The sequence below is a fragment of the Theobroma umbraticum genome, unplaced genomic scaffold (genome assembly GCF_002168275.2).
Source record: "Theobroma umbraticum cultivar Fairchild unplaced genomic scaffold, ASM216827v3 scaffold_30.0, whole genome shotgun sequence".
Classification (NCBI taxonomy): domain Eukaryota; kingdom Viridiplantae; phylum Streptophyta; class Magnoliopsida; order Malvales; family Malvaceae; genus Theobroma; species Theobroma umbraticum.
This window is the reverse complement of record NW_018397254.1, coordinates 127,506-142,198: the sequence shown is the minus strand read 5'-3', so window position 1 is coordinate 142,198 and position 14,693 is coordinate 127,506. Positions and strand designations below refer to the sequence as shown.

The following is a 14,693-nucleotide window of genomic DNA, read 5'->3' as shown; positions in this document are numbered from 1 at the left end:
TATGATGATTACTTTTTGACCATTTTTCCATTCAATGCCTAAATGGGTATCTTCCAACTTGGGTCACATCCCTAGTCATCACCTTTTACTTCATACTATACACCTATCTCCAGTTTCTTCCTCTCAACCAAGTCGAGAATATATTTGGCAACAATTGCACTGCTCTCTTTTTTTTATTGTCTTTTCTTTAGCACCATAAGGAAGCAAGAGTCACAAAGGCTTAATTCCACTGCATTATTTCCTGTGCTGAATGCAGTGCATTCAATTCAAAGAATATCCTGGGTCCACAATGATATCATGCTGCCTGCCATAATTCTCCTTTCTCAAGTGCCTCGAATCATTTTGCTGTTAAATTGATGGATATTAATTTTGTCTAATTATTCAATTTTTGCATCTTAACAAACAAATAATTCTACTTATGTCAATATCTATGAATTAATACCACGCCCTTGCTGATTGCTCTACCTTGATCGATCATCTGTGTAACTTTGGACATCAATTTGAAGAGGAGAAAAGACAAGAAAAGCCAGGCCTAGCTAGTTAATATATAGCTAGGTTTTCAGCAATGGTTTCTTTCATTCTTTTTAGTCGTTACAACTATTGTTCAGTTGCCATCTATTGCATGAGACCTATTTATAAAAAGAACTCTAAGCACAATGTGATGTTTGATGCATGTATCATATACATATACATGTATGTGCTTGTGTGTATATATAAATAGATAAACACTTGCACTTGCATATATATATATATATATATATATATTTGGGGAACATATTTTATGCTCATAGCTAGCTCAGCACTGCCAACTGATCAGATGGAAGTAAAATTCACCAAAAAGAGTATCGTCAAAGCTTTCAATCTCTTGCCAGAGCATCACCATAAACTTATTACTCTTTCCAACCTTGATCTTCTTTCTGGCCGTTTTCCTGTGACATACTTGTACTTTTATCACAGACCTTCGATCAATAATTTGTCATCCACCGTTGAGTCGCTCAAGAGTTCCCTCGCCGAAACTTTGAGTTACTACTACCCTTTCGCCGGTCGAATAACGGAAGACCCGGATACGAGCGAGCCGATAATCATATGCGACAACACTGGTGCTCTCCTGGTGGAAGCCCAGGCCAACATCCCTTTGAGGAAACTGGACTTGTACAATATTAATGACTCCCTTCAAGGGAAACTAGTGTCCATCGACCCAAACTTTCCTTTGCAAGTCCAAGTAACCCATTACACTTGCGGAGGGGTGTCCATGACGTTCACCTTTGACCATGCACTAGGCGACGCAAGTGCTTTTGGTAAGTTTCTCTCCTCATGGTCCCAAGTAGCTCGAAAGATGCCACTATCTTGCATCCCAGATCACGGGAGAAATCTTCGACCTCGCCTCGCTCCTACATATCATCCTTGCTTGGATCAAACTTTTGTCAAGTGCACGCTTGAAGAGATTAGGAACATACCTAAGACCAACATCTTGCTTAAGCGCCTTTATTATGTTGACGCCTCCAGCATTAATAAGCTGCAAAGTCTTGCATGCGCCGACGGCAACAAGAGAACGAAGATTGAGGCTTTCTCTGCCTACATATGGAAGGTTATGGTGACCGCCATTGATAAAAGCCACGCCAAGTGCAAGATGGGTTGGTTAGTTGATGGACGTGGTAGACTCAATGGCTCCATGTCCAATTACATTGGTAATGTCTTGTCTGTGGCTATTGAAGAGGCAAGCATTGTAGAAATAAAGCAGGGCTCCATATCGGAGATTGCCAATAATGTTCACGAGGCCATATCAAAGGTTGCTAATGAGGCGCATTTCTTGGATTTGATTGATTGGATAGAGTGCCACAAGCCTGGACTGATGCTACCAAAAGTAGTTCTAGGTCGGGGAGGGCCTGCCCTTGTTCTCTCGTCCGGACATAGATTTCCAGTAGCTGAATTGGACTTTGGCTTAGGTAGTCCTGTGCTAGGGACAGTGTCCTCCATCATTGAAAAAAGCGGAGTTGGCTACATGAACCAGAGGCCAAGTGCTAGGAGTGATGGCTCATGGATCGTTTCAGCAATCATATGGCCAGAACTGGCTGCAGCATTGGAGTCTGATTCAGTTTTCCAACCCCTTTGTGCATCTCATCTCCAAATTTGATGCTATATATTCCACATGCCAATAATGAGCAACTTAATAATGATATATATATATATATATTATCTCTAAACAAAAGGTGTGGTAACTAAGTTAAATGGGGATCCTCTACTGTACTTGTAAGAACACTAGGCATTGGCAAATAATTAGCATATATATGTAATTATTGTAAGCCAGTTATAAAATTGCGAAGACCTTGTTTAGTTATTTGCACTAGCTACCAAACCATTCCATCAAAGTATACAGCAATGAATGGAAGAGAAAAAGGGTTAAATCATGATTCTGATACACCTCTCCAATCGATCATCTCATGGCAGACTTACAGCATTACTATATCAGATAGAAGATAGCCATCAGAAGCAGCCGATGACTACAGTATGCTTGGTTTGATGTTATTTATGTGCTGCCATTGTGAGCTTAAGTGGAGCAGAGACTGCCCCGATGGAAATATGTGGGTGAATGGAAAGGAGATGATTAAGCCTGATAATAGAATTATGGAAAACGCCATGAATATATGTGTCATGAGATTTTTAGCTACATTGAGTAACAAATTGAGATTTTGGCAGAAAAACCAAATCGATATATATATAAAACAAATTGAAAGTATTTACATTGAATCTCATGAATTTGACAATCTCATCCTTTGAACTCCTACTAATTACCTTTTCTCATAATTTCTTTGCACGACTCATCCATCTTATAAACACCTAATTCAGTGTTTCTTGGGGAACTTGCAACCCAAACACCCACAACTGCTTTGTTGTTTCTTATTTCATCCTACATCAAAACCCTAATTCCCAAACAAGGGAGAGAGAGTGTGAAAGAGATCCATTTTTTAGACAGCAAACTTCCTACCTATTGACTCCATCTAGTTGGCATTATATGAAAAACAGGATTCTATCGTATAACACCAGACACAGATTAACTTTGGGATGCTGATCTCTACTGATCGATGGGTAAATGATTCATGATTTCTCCATTCACACAGGGTAAGCCTCCAAATAATATGCCACGGACTTCCATCTTACATAGGGAGCAACTTGACCGTGATACTTGGAACTTCAATTCTTGCAGAAGTTCCTGAAAAATTTTTAAACGGATCTATTTAAGATAACCCCTTATAATCTATGTGAAGCAAACTAGTAAAAGAAAAATAAATCAACTAAGTGCAAGTTTAAAGCCAAATAAAGGCACTTTCATGCAGAGAAAATCCTTACACTGGTGGTTATCCCCAACATCTTTTTCCATGACGCAAGTAAGTCATAACAACCCCGAACAAGCACCTTCATCTTTTATAAGATTCTCTCCATCGCAGGCAACATAAACCTGTTACATGTAACAGTTCAGTCAGCAACCTAAAAACTCAAATGCGCACCACATTCTTGTCATAAGAAGCAAACACACAACTTAAAACATATACTCTAGTTCTTCTTTTCTTTCCTTTTTTTACTTCGAACTGATAATAACTTTATGACGCATGATACATAGGGAAAAAATTTAGGTTCCTTTATTAACATTAGAACTTCAGAACCATCAAGCACTAGTCAATGAAAAAATTTTCGGCACAACAATACAAGAATCACCTTCAACCACATCAGGAGGGAAGCAAACTCAATAGCAGATGGATTGGCAAGGCTGGTGTAACAAGGGACTCAACATTTGAAGCATAGTTTGAAATCCACAGCAGGGAAAATCCTTGCTGAACGCCCCAACACTCTCTGCTGATAGGTTTTATGAGAAATCACAGCACGTTGATTCATTTGACCGATTATGTCTCATGACCACTGTGCTTTTTCAGAGAGCTAGGAATGCTGTGCTTTTGTTATTTGTTAACTTGTTCTTTTGTTAGGGGACCATTGTTTTGACTCTGTAATATGGCTCTCTCATTTCCATGCAAGCCTCCAATGGCTTCGCTCTCTGTAAGCTAGTGTCCTTCCTTGAGAATCATACAACAATAAAATTCCTGCCTTTCAAAAAAAATAAAATAAAATAAAAAATTTCCAATAGAATTCACCAAAAAGTTTGCAAAAGAAGAAACAAATAAAGGCATCACCAAGATAAAAGGTAGGTTGTCGTTACATACTTATCATGTAAGCTTTATGTCTCTTTTAATTAGGGGGACAGCAGAAATTTTTTGGGTGAAAATTTGTACTTATGATTACAACAATCTTTTAAGTTTGTACTTATGATAGCATCAAGTGATTATTCTTATACGGTTTTCTTTAGGCATTTTGGTACACAATCCAAAATTCTCTTGTGAGAAAGAAAAGTAAGAATAATAAAAAGGTAAACTAATGGCTTTCCCACACTTAGCTCTTACCCTATAACTAACTTACCATCCATAATGCCTATAATATTCAACAAATTTGCCAAGTAATCTAATTATTCTAGGCTTCATAGGGAGCAGACGTGCAAACGGGCAGCATGAGCAGAGATTCTTAAATTGGAGATATTTTTGCCAAACAAATAGAAAAGGTCAAAGAAGGGGTTGCTTGTCAATATTCTAACCCAACTTGCTCACAAAACAAAGAGACGGGCTAGAGGGACATTTTCAGGGACATCTCAATAAATATTAGATACCTCAAACAATTATGTCCAAGGCTTGACTTTGTAAGTTTTGATTATCCAACCTTTGTGTTTCACATGTATTGAGCATAATCATAACCATTTCAAGAATAATTTAAGAATTTGTTCCCAAATGAAAGCGTAGAATGACATATCATATGAGTTTTAGCTTTTTATAGAATGCAATTCTCATTATATCAATCTATAATAAATTTCTTTACAACATACAGGCATTAATATAATAAGGAATTAAAGATACATTTTTACCAATGTATCCTCGCCATATTGCATCCTACTCTTTCTAAAATTTGGTACCATTATGTCCCTGTCATACAGTAGCTACAGCAGCTGCGCCCACTGTCCATATATAACTATGGAGGGAAGAATATCTTTATCAAGCTAATACCAGCAGAAGTAGGAATGTATTTCCTTTGCATATTTGTCTCCGTTTGCCCCACATCTGAGATTCCTATCTCATAATCTAGTCTAGTTCTGTATGTCAAGACAAATTTTTGGAGATTTTTCATAATTAGTAACTTAAAATTGTCTAATAGGTAATAATTCATTAGTTTCCACACAATACTCATCTCCAATACTAACCATAAGCAAAAACTAAATGATAGATTTTTACATTTCTGTTAAGACGTACCTTTTAGGGTTAAAATATATAAGTAGGTGATGGCAAGGTCTTTCATCAACTTTTCTAGAAAAGTTATGAACTGTAAATCCCCAAGTGCCTTATGATGAATATTAAGACCTGTAAATCTCCAGTATAGCTCGAACCACCTGTGTGCACTTTAAAAGGATTAGAATCAGGGAGCAACGATTAACAAGTTCAGAAAAACTAACGGGAAAACCATCTTTCCATTCCTGACCTCTTACAAAATCCATCTAGAGAGATCACCTCTATGGCTCAACCTGTCCTATATCAGGTACTCACACAGTGAAAATTTTAGTAGATGATCTGTCAAGTCAAAAGCAATTTGTAGCAAGCGCAATCAAAAACAAAAATGTTGGGAAAATACACATGACTTGAAGAGCAAGACATTTTAGTTTTTTAGAGCAATAAAATATGCTACAAAAGTACCTTAAACCTAGCTCAGGCATGAGGATGAACTCCTTTGCTTGTGAGCAGCTTGCCTGTAAGGAAAAGAGGGAAACAATACACACTTTTATTATAATGGACAGAAACCAACAGTCACAGCATAAACTCCTAGTGTATTGCAAAAACATCTAGCAAAGCCAAACTGCAAAAAGCTTTAATGCAAGGATAAATACTAAGATTACATATAACAGGATGAAGCAACGAACCTCTAATGTTTAACAGCCAGTATGAATTTTGTTGCAAGGATCCAGAAAGATATCACAGCAAGAATATACTATGCAGAATTTTCACCCAACCTCTAGGTACTTTGCTCACTCTTGATTAGAGCATGCTGATGGCTGATACCACTCATGAATCAATGTTGTATATGTAATTTCATCTAATGGTAGTCCTTCGCTAGCCATATGATCACATACTTTAAAAGCATCTTCCACCCTCCCTTCCTTACATAACCCATTTGTAAAGGCATTATAAGTGACAACATCTGGGACTATTCCATTCTTAACCATCAAACAGAGAAGCTTCCCTGCTTCTTTCATGTTACCCAATTTACAATAACCATCAATCATGACAGTATAGGTAATTTTGTTTGGTTGTACATTGGATGAAGACATTTCCTGCAAGAGACTCCCAACTTTATCCATCAGGCCAAGCCTACAATAACCTCCAAGTAATGCTGTATAACAGACAACATTTGGCACCAACCCCAGTCCTCTCATTTCAAGAAGAAGTTGTCTCGCATCCTCAGGAACACCCATGTTGCACAATCCATGTATTAGAGAAGAATACGTGCAAATTGTTGGTGAGATACCTTTGCTTTTCATGTCATCATGAAGTTTAAAGGCGGCCATAATATTCCCACTTTTACAGTAAGCTCTGATCAGTGTATTGTAAACAACAGCATTGAGGTCCACTTTGTTAGTAACCAACTCATTGAACAGGTTTTGACACTCTTCAATTTTATCAACTTTACAATATCCCTCTATCATGATTGCATATGTATAAACATTGGAAAGAATACCATGTCTTTTGCACTCATCCCAAACGTAAGCGGCATCTTTCATTTTCCCCATATTTGAAAAGCCATGTATTAGCAAATTGTAAGTATAAATGTCAGGCTGAATTCCTCGCTTAAACATCTCTTCCTTTAACTTAAAAGCTTCCTCCACTTTCCCCGCTTTGCACCATCCCAAAATCAGTGTATTGTAGGAGACCCTATCTAATACCAAACCACTCTGTATCATCTCCTTTAGAAGCCTAATAGCCTCTTGCATCTTACCTGCTTCATATAAACCATGTAATAAAGCATTTGAGGTCACAGTATTGGCTGCAAAACCTTTCTCAAAAAGCTTAAACCAAAGTTCAATAGCCTCAGAATGCTTTCCGTCCTTGCAAAGTCCACCAACCAATGTAGTAATCAACCTGTCATTGGGCCTTAAATTTCTCAATAATATTTCCCTGGTAAAATGTAGAGCAGAATCAAACCTAGACTTCATGCATAACCAATGAATTACAGAACTGAAGGCACCGAGGTTTATAGATAACCCAATAGATAACATTTCCTCTAAAAGATGCTCAGCATGCTCCATTTGGCCAGTCCTGCACAACCCCTGGATAAGCGAATTCAATGTAACAGAATTGGGAACCATCCCCTTGGATAACATCTCATCCCTTATACTAAGTGCCTCATCAATATTTCCCACTTTGCAGTAGCCATCAATTAATGTATTATATACAACCTCATTTGGGACAAACCCCTTACCAGACATTTCCTTCAAAACAGAATTGGCTTCCTCAAATTTATTCAATTTAATCAAACCATTGATAAGAACACTAAAAGTAATGAGGCTGGGTTGCACTCCATGTTTTGTCATGCTCTGTTTAAGCTGAAATGCCTCATCCAGTCTGCCACTCTTGCATAATCCATGGATAATATTATTATAAGTGACTACATTTGGTGCAATACCCAAGTTTTCCATTCTAGAGAACAGGGCAAAGGCGTCCTGAATTCTTCCACCCTTGCAAAATGCATTTATCATAGTAGTACACAAGTACACATCAAGAGAGACAAAACGAGACAAAGTTTCAAACACTTGATAGGTCTTTTGCAGTTCATTAGCCTTGACTAAAGAATTCAAGAAAAAGTTGCAAGTCTTGGAAGAAGGAAACATACCCTTGTCGGCCAGTGTGAAAAAGACATCAATAGCGGAAGTAAAACCCGCATTTTTGAACTGGGTGCAATAGAGATGAAGCAACATATCAACCCCCATAACCCGGGGAACCCCCTTAGAAAGTGTATTCAAATTCGCCAATGCAGTAGTAATCTGAATATGATCAATGGTAGAATTGTTAGGAGAGGAAAGCGGCAGCTTCCCATCAATCAAACGAATGAAGAGCAATCTAGCAGGTGAAGAATGATTGGAAAGAAGAAGCAAAAGAATCAAAATACAATAGGATCGAAGGGTAAATCGGAAGTTGAAGGATTGAGAAGCAAGGTAAAAAAAATTCAAAGTGGTTTTGGGATTGACATGCGAAGAAATGGCTGAGAAGAATCGATCAAAATCGAGAGGCGACAAAACAGGAAGGAGCTGTTTGCATTTGGAAGAATCTAGGGATGACTTAGAGAGAATACAAGATAGCCTACCAAGCAGACCCTGGTTGTTGTTATTATTATTAGAATCGTTGGAAGAGTCGGAGTCGGTTAGATTCAAAGGCGGCGGAGGCTGCTGGTGAGGGCTGAATTGTTGGACAGCTGCAGCAGCAGAAGTAGTAGATGTTACGCAGGTTAAGGGGCGTGTGATTGGGGTGTAGATATAGATGCGTTTGTTGACAGCCAGTCTCCTCAAATCCATTGCTAACAATGTTTGGATTTCTGGGGAAAATATAACCAGTTGATTAAATTGAATATGGCATCATTTGATTTGAGAGGATAATAAGCAGCCACGCCCATGCTAATTTAGACAACAAACACATACCCCTTCCTTCCTTTTGCGTTTGGAGACTAAGTTTAGATTAGAGCCCACAGAAACAAAAGGCCAAGTGCAGGTAGCTAAACAGAAAGAAGAAGAAAGCCAACAACCTGAAACGACGGAAATGAGGGTTTAGGATTTGGACGGAGATACATAGCGGACAAGGGTAAGGGAGAATGGAGATGGCTTCCGTTCATATGGGCCTCAACCCAACATGTAATTGGATTGGCTTAATGGGTTAACCGACTTTCGGCCCTATTAGTAAACCCTCCTCACTAAGTTAAGCCCTTAGTCCAAAAAATGTCAAACGTTGTTTCTTCATCATCAACAGTGCCAACTCTCCATCGCCATCTTCATCAGCTTCCGAAATCAATGACGTAGAACGCTTTCATCAGCTCCTTCTCTTTCTCATTCTCTCCAATTTTTTTGATCGTCATCATATACAAAAATTCATCAAAATCAATTACGCCACTGTTGTCAAATTTATCTGTATTTACCAACATTCTGTTGATCTCTTCTCCACGTAACACTTGCTTTATAATCTAAACTCGCCATGCCAATATTCAGATCAGTGACATCAATACTACCAGATTATCGTTGGTACAATACTACTGATTAGTAATTACATATCTTGTGTTAAATTATTTTGAAAAAGAAGACACTGCATCCGTACGTATATATACGGTATATACTTGATGAGTGTAGAGCAGAATTAAGACAAAAGTTTACGACTGGACAGATGGCTCATTTGTAAGCTACTTAAGTTGTCTACTTATGGTTATCCACTGATGGGGGTTAGTTTCGAGTTTCACTTGGTTCACACCTGAGAGGATCAATTTTGTGGCTCGCAAGTCAGAATTAGTTGGTATATAATGACCACTCAAACTCAAGGGCTGGACCGCGCCCCAATTTTGGGGATATCTATGGAAGATAAGGATTGATGCGAAAACAGAATATTGTATATACGTAGAAATATTGGATGTATATGCCTCCTTAGTCATAGACTTTTAGGACGGAAAAGCTTGTTTCTGGCCCTTTGCGTTTGCTTTCTTCATTCTCTGACCACACAATATGTATGCACTCCCATCTTAATCAGTTACTTAAAGTTTCTTGTGAGCTTCAACCCCTTCCTCCTTCGGGTTATTCATTTCCAGATTTAACACTTGGATTTTAATTGCTGACAACATTGTTATAGCACTTGCCGGCTACAAGGAGATGATGAATTAAGATTCGTTCGATTTGTGAAAAAACCCAAAACCATGTGCACCTTCCCCAAGTTGCAGATGCCAGATGCCGTTTTTTTTTTAAAATATAAAAAGGCCAAAGCCCGCAACAAATTTAAGCACTGGGCTAGCAGACAGTGAGCATCCATAATACAACGGCGTGGAGGCACCACTGGGTTTAGCATCATCGGGCACATGGGTTTCCAACCCCATAACCCTACGCTGCCTTACTCTTGCTGCTCTTACATTACAATACAAAATCTCACCACTAAAACAGACACTTGCATTATTCTATTGTGCCCACTGGATTTATTTCGTTAACTGGCAAAGATTACATAACAGCCCACTGCTAATAGAATCTATTTATGATAAAAACAATAATAAAGTATACATCTAGTAGTTAAGATAAAATTCATCATTCGTTTAATTAGCTCAGTAATAGATTCATTAGTGAATTTGAGTTACTTTAAGTTAAATAAATGATTAGACATTTTATTAATTTCGGTTTTTCTTCTACTTAATTTATTAGCTAATTCAACTTATCAAAGTAAAATTAGTATTTGAGTTTCAAAATTTAGTTGCTATGTATTATGACTTTATATTTGAAAGTTGGCGCAATGAGAGTTTAATAATTAATATCATGACTTTTTACATCAATGAAATTTAAAGATATAAATTGCAAATATTAAATTTTGAGGTTTTATTTCTCATTGATGTCAAATGTTGTGCAGAGAAATGTGCATGACCAAGCCGGGCATTCTAATTAAGTTAAAACTCGGGATAGGTTTAGTTCGACTATTTAATTATTGTTTTATATTAACATTATAATATTTGTACATATAATTTAGAATTAAAATCAAATAATATAACAATATAAACAGGCTAGGCCAAACTATATTTAGGCTTATGAAGTTATATCCAAATTCTACTTAACATGTTGCAAGTCCTTATATTTTGTTATCTAAAAATGAACTTAATAACGAAATATATGAACTTAATTTTTCCCATTGAAAACTATATGATCAGTTTTTCATATAAGTAATCAATTAAACCAGCTCTTGCTGTTGGTTGCAAGAAATATGTATAGGATTTCTGGTGGCAGCTTCCACAAATTGCTACCATATTGTTTATTGCATGAAAATTAAAATGCGGAAGCCCTTTACACCACATTTATACTTCATCTAGTTATGTTATAAATTTGACATTTTGAACTTCCTTAAATTTCACGATAAGTATTAATTTCGTTATTTAAATTTTATCCAAATTTAATTATAGAATATTTTAATCAAGTTGAACAATATAAGATAAGTATTACCACTTTTTCGAGTAAAGTGTACTGAAGAATTACTATTTAATAGTAAGCTAGCACCCATAAAAAGTATATATAATTAACGGGATGAATAGAGAGTAGAGAAGGATTTTCATAATTTACCGTTCTAAATGTAATCCTAATTATAAAAGAATAAAGGGCAATCCCGCAGTACTGATTACTGATTAGCCTCAGTGATATCAATAAGGTTGACAGTAGCCTAAATTTTCTCAGAAAAAGGGCAAATAGCTGCGGGTGCTGCTGGCATCACATGCTGCCACATACCCCCTATCAAGTATAAACAGTCCCCTCCAAAGCATGAAAATTTTTGTTGTTTTTTGTTCACAGCCTTGTAAATAAAATAAATGAGGCCACGTAAAGACTTGGATCACAAACACCAAATTTTCAATCTGAAGAGCAACCTCCGCCCTCGTCCAAAACAATATTCCATAACTGAATTACTGCTAAGGTTTGTGATGGCTGGACAGTCGAGGAAATGGATGATTCTAGTGGCGACGATTTGGATTCAAGCGTTCACGGGCACGAATTTCGATTTCTCCGCGTATTCCTCGGAGATGAAGCGAGTGCTGGGGATATCGCAGGTGCAGTTGAATTACCTGGCAGTGGCGTCGGATATGGGGAAGGTCTTCGGGTGGTCTTCAGGGTTGGCTCTCATGTATTTTCCTTTGTGGGTGGTGCTCTTCATGGCTGCTTTCATGGGCCTTTTTGGTTATGGAATTCAGTGGCTCGTCATTCGGAATGTCATCTCTTTGCCGTATATGCTGGTATGCTCCTCTCCTCCCCTTCAATTATCTGATTTATGAAATACTGCCTGCCTGCAATTCATCTCTCATCATATTTCATCCTAGTCTTAATTTTGTTCTAATTTCCCGTTTCTGGTATTGGTCGATAAATTAAGAGACCTCTATTTTCTCATTTCTGGAACCTCCAGAAATAATACTACTGTGCTAGTAGTATTTTTTATTTTTACTTTCTAATTGTTTTATCGTGCACTTGCGACGACCTCGGTAAGCAAATCGCGTGGTCTATGGGTGACCGCAGTGTGATTTGATTCCACTCTGTTTCTGGCTGGCTTCCTAATTTCTGTTTACAGTTTTTCATATCTTCATGTGAATGTGACTGATCACTGATCTACGGTTAATCTATTACTATTAGAAGTTTGGTTTTTTTTGAAAAAAAAATTGAGGGTAAATCTTTTCCTTCAAAATATGCAGCCTAAGCCTTCTACTTTGCATTTGAAACTTTCCATCTCTTTCTCCTGGCTGCGCAGCACTAGTATTCAACTATTTATTTTGACTTATTAGTTTGATATTGGTATCGAAAAAAGTTGGGTTTAAAAAACAAAATGGGGTTTAGCGATTTTAAATGTTTGATGTTGCTCTAAATAATTAAAACATCTGAAAAGGACACCATTACAAATTAAAGAATGAATCATGTTCATAGTTTTTATGTAATTATTGTTAAGAAATATATTAAAAATAATTATTGTGAAATTTCATTTTAAAAAAATTAATTTTTTTAGAAAATTAAATTGCTTCAAACTTGGAATTGAATACTTATGTTCTCACTCAATTTTTATTTTTATTCATTGAAATGCATTAAAATCTTATTTAAATTCAGAATATTAGAATAATTACAAAGAATATAAGCAAAGATTGTGATTATTTGATATTCAAAAGCAGTTTTAGCACTAGCAAAAGTACTTGTCGGGCAGTGTTTTAACGCTGTTAGCAATCGCAAATATATGATGAAAAAGTCATTTAATTTTGATGATATTTTTTCAGCACACAGCATCCTCAGCACTTTTTTTTTGTTTCGAATAATCCTCTTTTCATTTAAACACCCTTTTGTTTCACTAATTTAATGACTTACTTGATAGTTCAAATTTAATGTTTGAAGGCTTTTTTATATTTAGGATAACTAAAAGGATCAGTCATACAAAAATGGAATTGTAGACTAATAATGTTAATCTTTTTAAAGATTATTATTTTATTTATCAGCGATTGAGCTTTTAAATTTCGTAAAAAAGGATCAGTGTCACCCTATAATTTTTAAATAACGGTGTTCATTCATTAATTAAAGGGTAACTGGTGACACTGTTCATTCAATATTTCCTTGTATAGTAACTCCAAACCTTGGTTAAAACAGCCAAAATGCAACGAGTCCCTGCACTTTGTTCCAGGGATATTGATGATATAATCAGTGCACTTTATCTTTATTGGAAGAAACTTCCGGCTGTCCACAAGCAAAGATTTTCTGCTTCCTGCAAACTCTCGCTGTTAACGTGGAATAGATTTGTTTCTATACAAGGCCAGTTTTCTGTTGGTTTGCTATTTTTGTCTGTTTGTGCTTGTTTCGGTTTTTGGGCACTTGCAAGAGGGAAGAGGGAGGAAAATGGCGGTTGGGCCTGTGTTGTTGTTTGAATGTGCACAAGCACAACCCAGAACATGGTATTGGCCCATACAAATTCAATCATCCCTCAAGGCCATTTTCCCATTGGGGGTTCTTCCTCGAACCTTCTCGCAAAAGTTTTAACTTTAGGTTGCCCTAGCAAAATCTACAGCATGGAGAAACAAACAACGCATGAACCATCTCTTTCTTGTTTGATTTTGGTTCGACTGATTGTGTGAAGGTATCTAGTATGTCCCTTGATCTTGAATAGTTAAATCAAGGTTAAGGTGATTATTTTCCAGAAGCAAAAACTATATATATTTATATATAGATTGTCATTCTCATGGTTCGTTTTAGTCCCACCTGACCTTAACAACATTTTACAGAGAAAATACAAGTTGTTTAACCGATTGAACCAATGGGCAAGTACCATCTTTCAGTATTAATATTAATATTATGAAGACGATAGTAACTCAGTTCATATTTAACTTACAAAATCATTTAATTCGTTTAACATAGTCCGGGAGCAGCACTGGTGTTTTTCATTTGAGTTTTATGGCCATGTTGGACTTAAGGATCCTTTTTTAAAAACTCAGAGACAGCAGGTGACAGATCAATGGCTGTATTGCTTTCATGTCCAGTGCACGTGGGTTGACTTGAGATGGTTGGTACTTGGTATATATACTTTCCTTTTTTCTCCATTCCTGTCATGAGTGTGCTATTATGGCAAACCAATGAAAGAGTATGGATTCTTCGGTGTACAGGAAATTATTCAAATTCCAGAGAAAGAATAAATTAATTCCCTGAAATTACAGATAAGACTTGTAGTTGCCCTGATATGATTTAGACAAATAAACTACCATTGCATATAGTTATTTGTTATCATTTTCGCTTCATCATCTATGGGATCTTCATTTAAAGCAGAAGTAGCTAGTCATGCACGCATGGTTTTTTTTTTTTTTTGGTTGAATAATTTAGG

The 14,693-nt window shown here is 36.7% G+C and overlaps 2 protein-coding genes across 11 annotated transcripts; one reads left to right on the top strand and one right to left on the bottom strand.

The window, feature by feature from the left end:
* Positions 1 to 774: 774 nt before the first annotated feature.
* Positions 775 to 2,302, top strand: LOC110415162 (HXXXD-type acyl-transferase family protein). The gene has a single exon (XM_021426726.1). The coding sequence runs from the start codon at positions 782 to 784 to the stop codon at positions 2,132 to 2,134; it is 1,353 nt and encodes a 450-aa protein (XP_021282401.1). The 5' UTR covers positions 775 to 781; the 3' UTR covers positions 2,135 to 2,302.
* Positions 2,303 to 2,688: 386 nt separating this feature from the next.
* LOC110415096 (Tetratricopeptide repeat (TPR)-like superfamily protein) lies at positions 2,689 to 8,890 on the bottom strand. Of its 10 annotated transcripts, none has more exons than XM_021426628.1 (8): positions 6,008 to 8,890; positions 5,784 to 5,836; positions 5,572 to 5,660; positions 5,346 to 5,482; positions 4,956 to 5,188; positions 3,715 to 4,098; positions 3,349 to 3,457; positions 2,689 to 3,211 (listed from the first exon to the last, which is right to left on the bottom strand). In XM_021426628.1, the coding sequence occupies exon 1, from the start codon at positions 8,651 to 8,653 to the stop codon at positions 6,113 to 6,115; it is 2,541 nt and encodes an 846-aa protein (XP_021282303.1). In that variant the 5' UTR covers positions 8,654 to 8,890; the 3' UTR covers positions 2,689 to 3,211; positions 3,349 to 3,457; positions 3,715 to 4,098; positions 4,956 to 5,188; positions 5,346 to 5,482; positions 5,572 to 5,660; positions 5,784 to 5,836; positions 6,008 to 6,112. The 10 variants fall into 10 exon arrangements, with proteins under 10 accessions (XP_021282303.1, XP_021282285.1, XP_021282294.1 ...); XM_021426610.1 differs by having other exon boundaries at positions 3,715 to 4,094; XM_021426619.1 differs by having other exon boundaries at positions 4,964 to 5,188.
* Positions 8,891 to 14,693: the final 5,803 nt, after the last annotated feature.

Coding starts and splice junctions, on each gene's coding strand:
- LOC110415162 (XM_021426726.1), top strand. CDS start 782: ATGCTCATAGCTAGCTCAGCACTGCCAACTGATCAGATGGAAGTAAAA.
- LOC110415096 (XM_021426628.1), bottom strand. CDS start 8,653: ATGGATTTGAGGAGACTGGCTGTCAACAAACGCATCTATATCTACACC.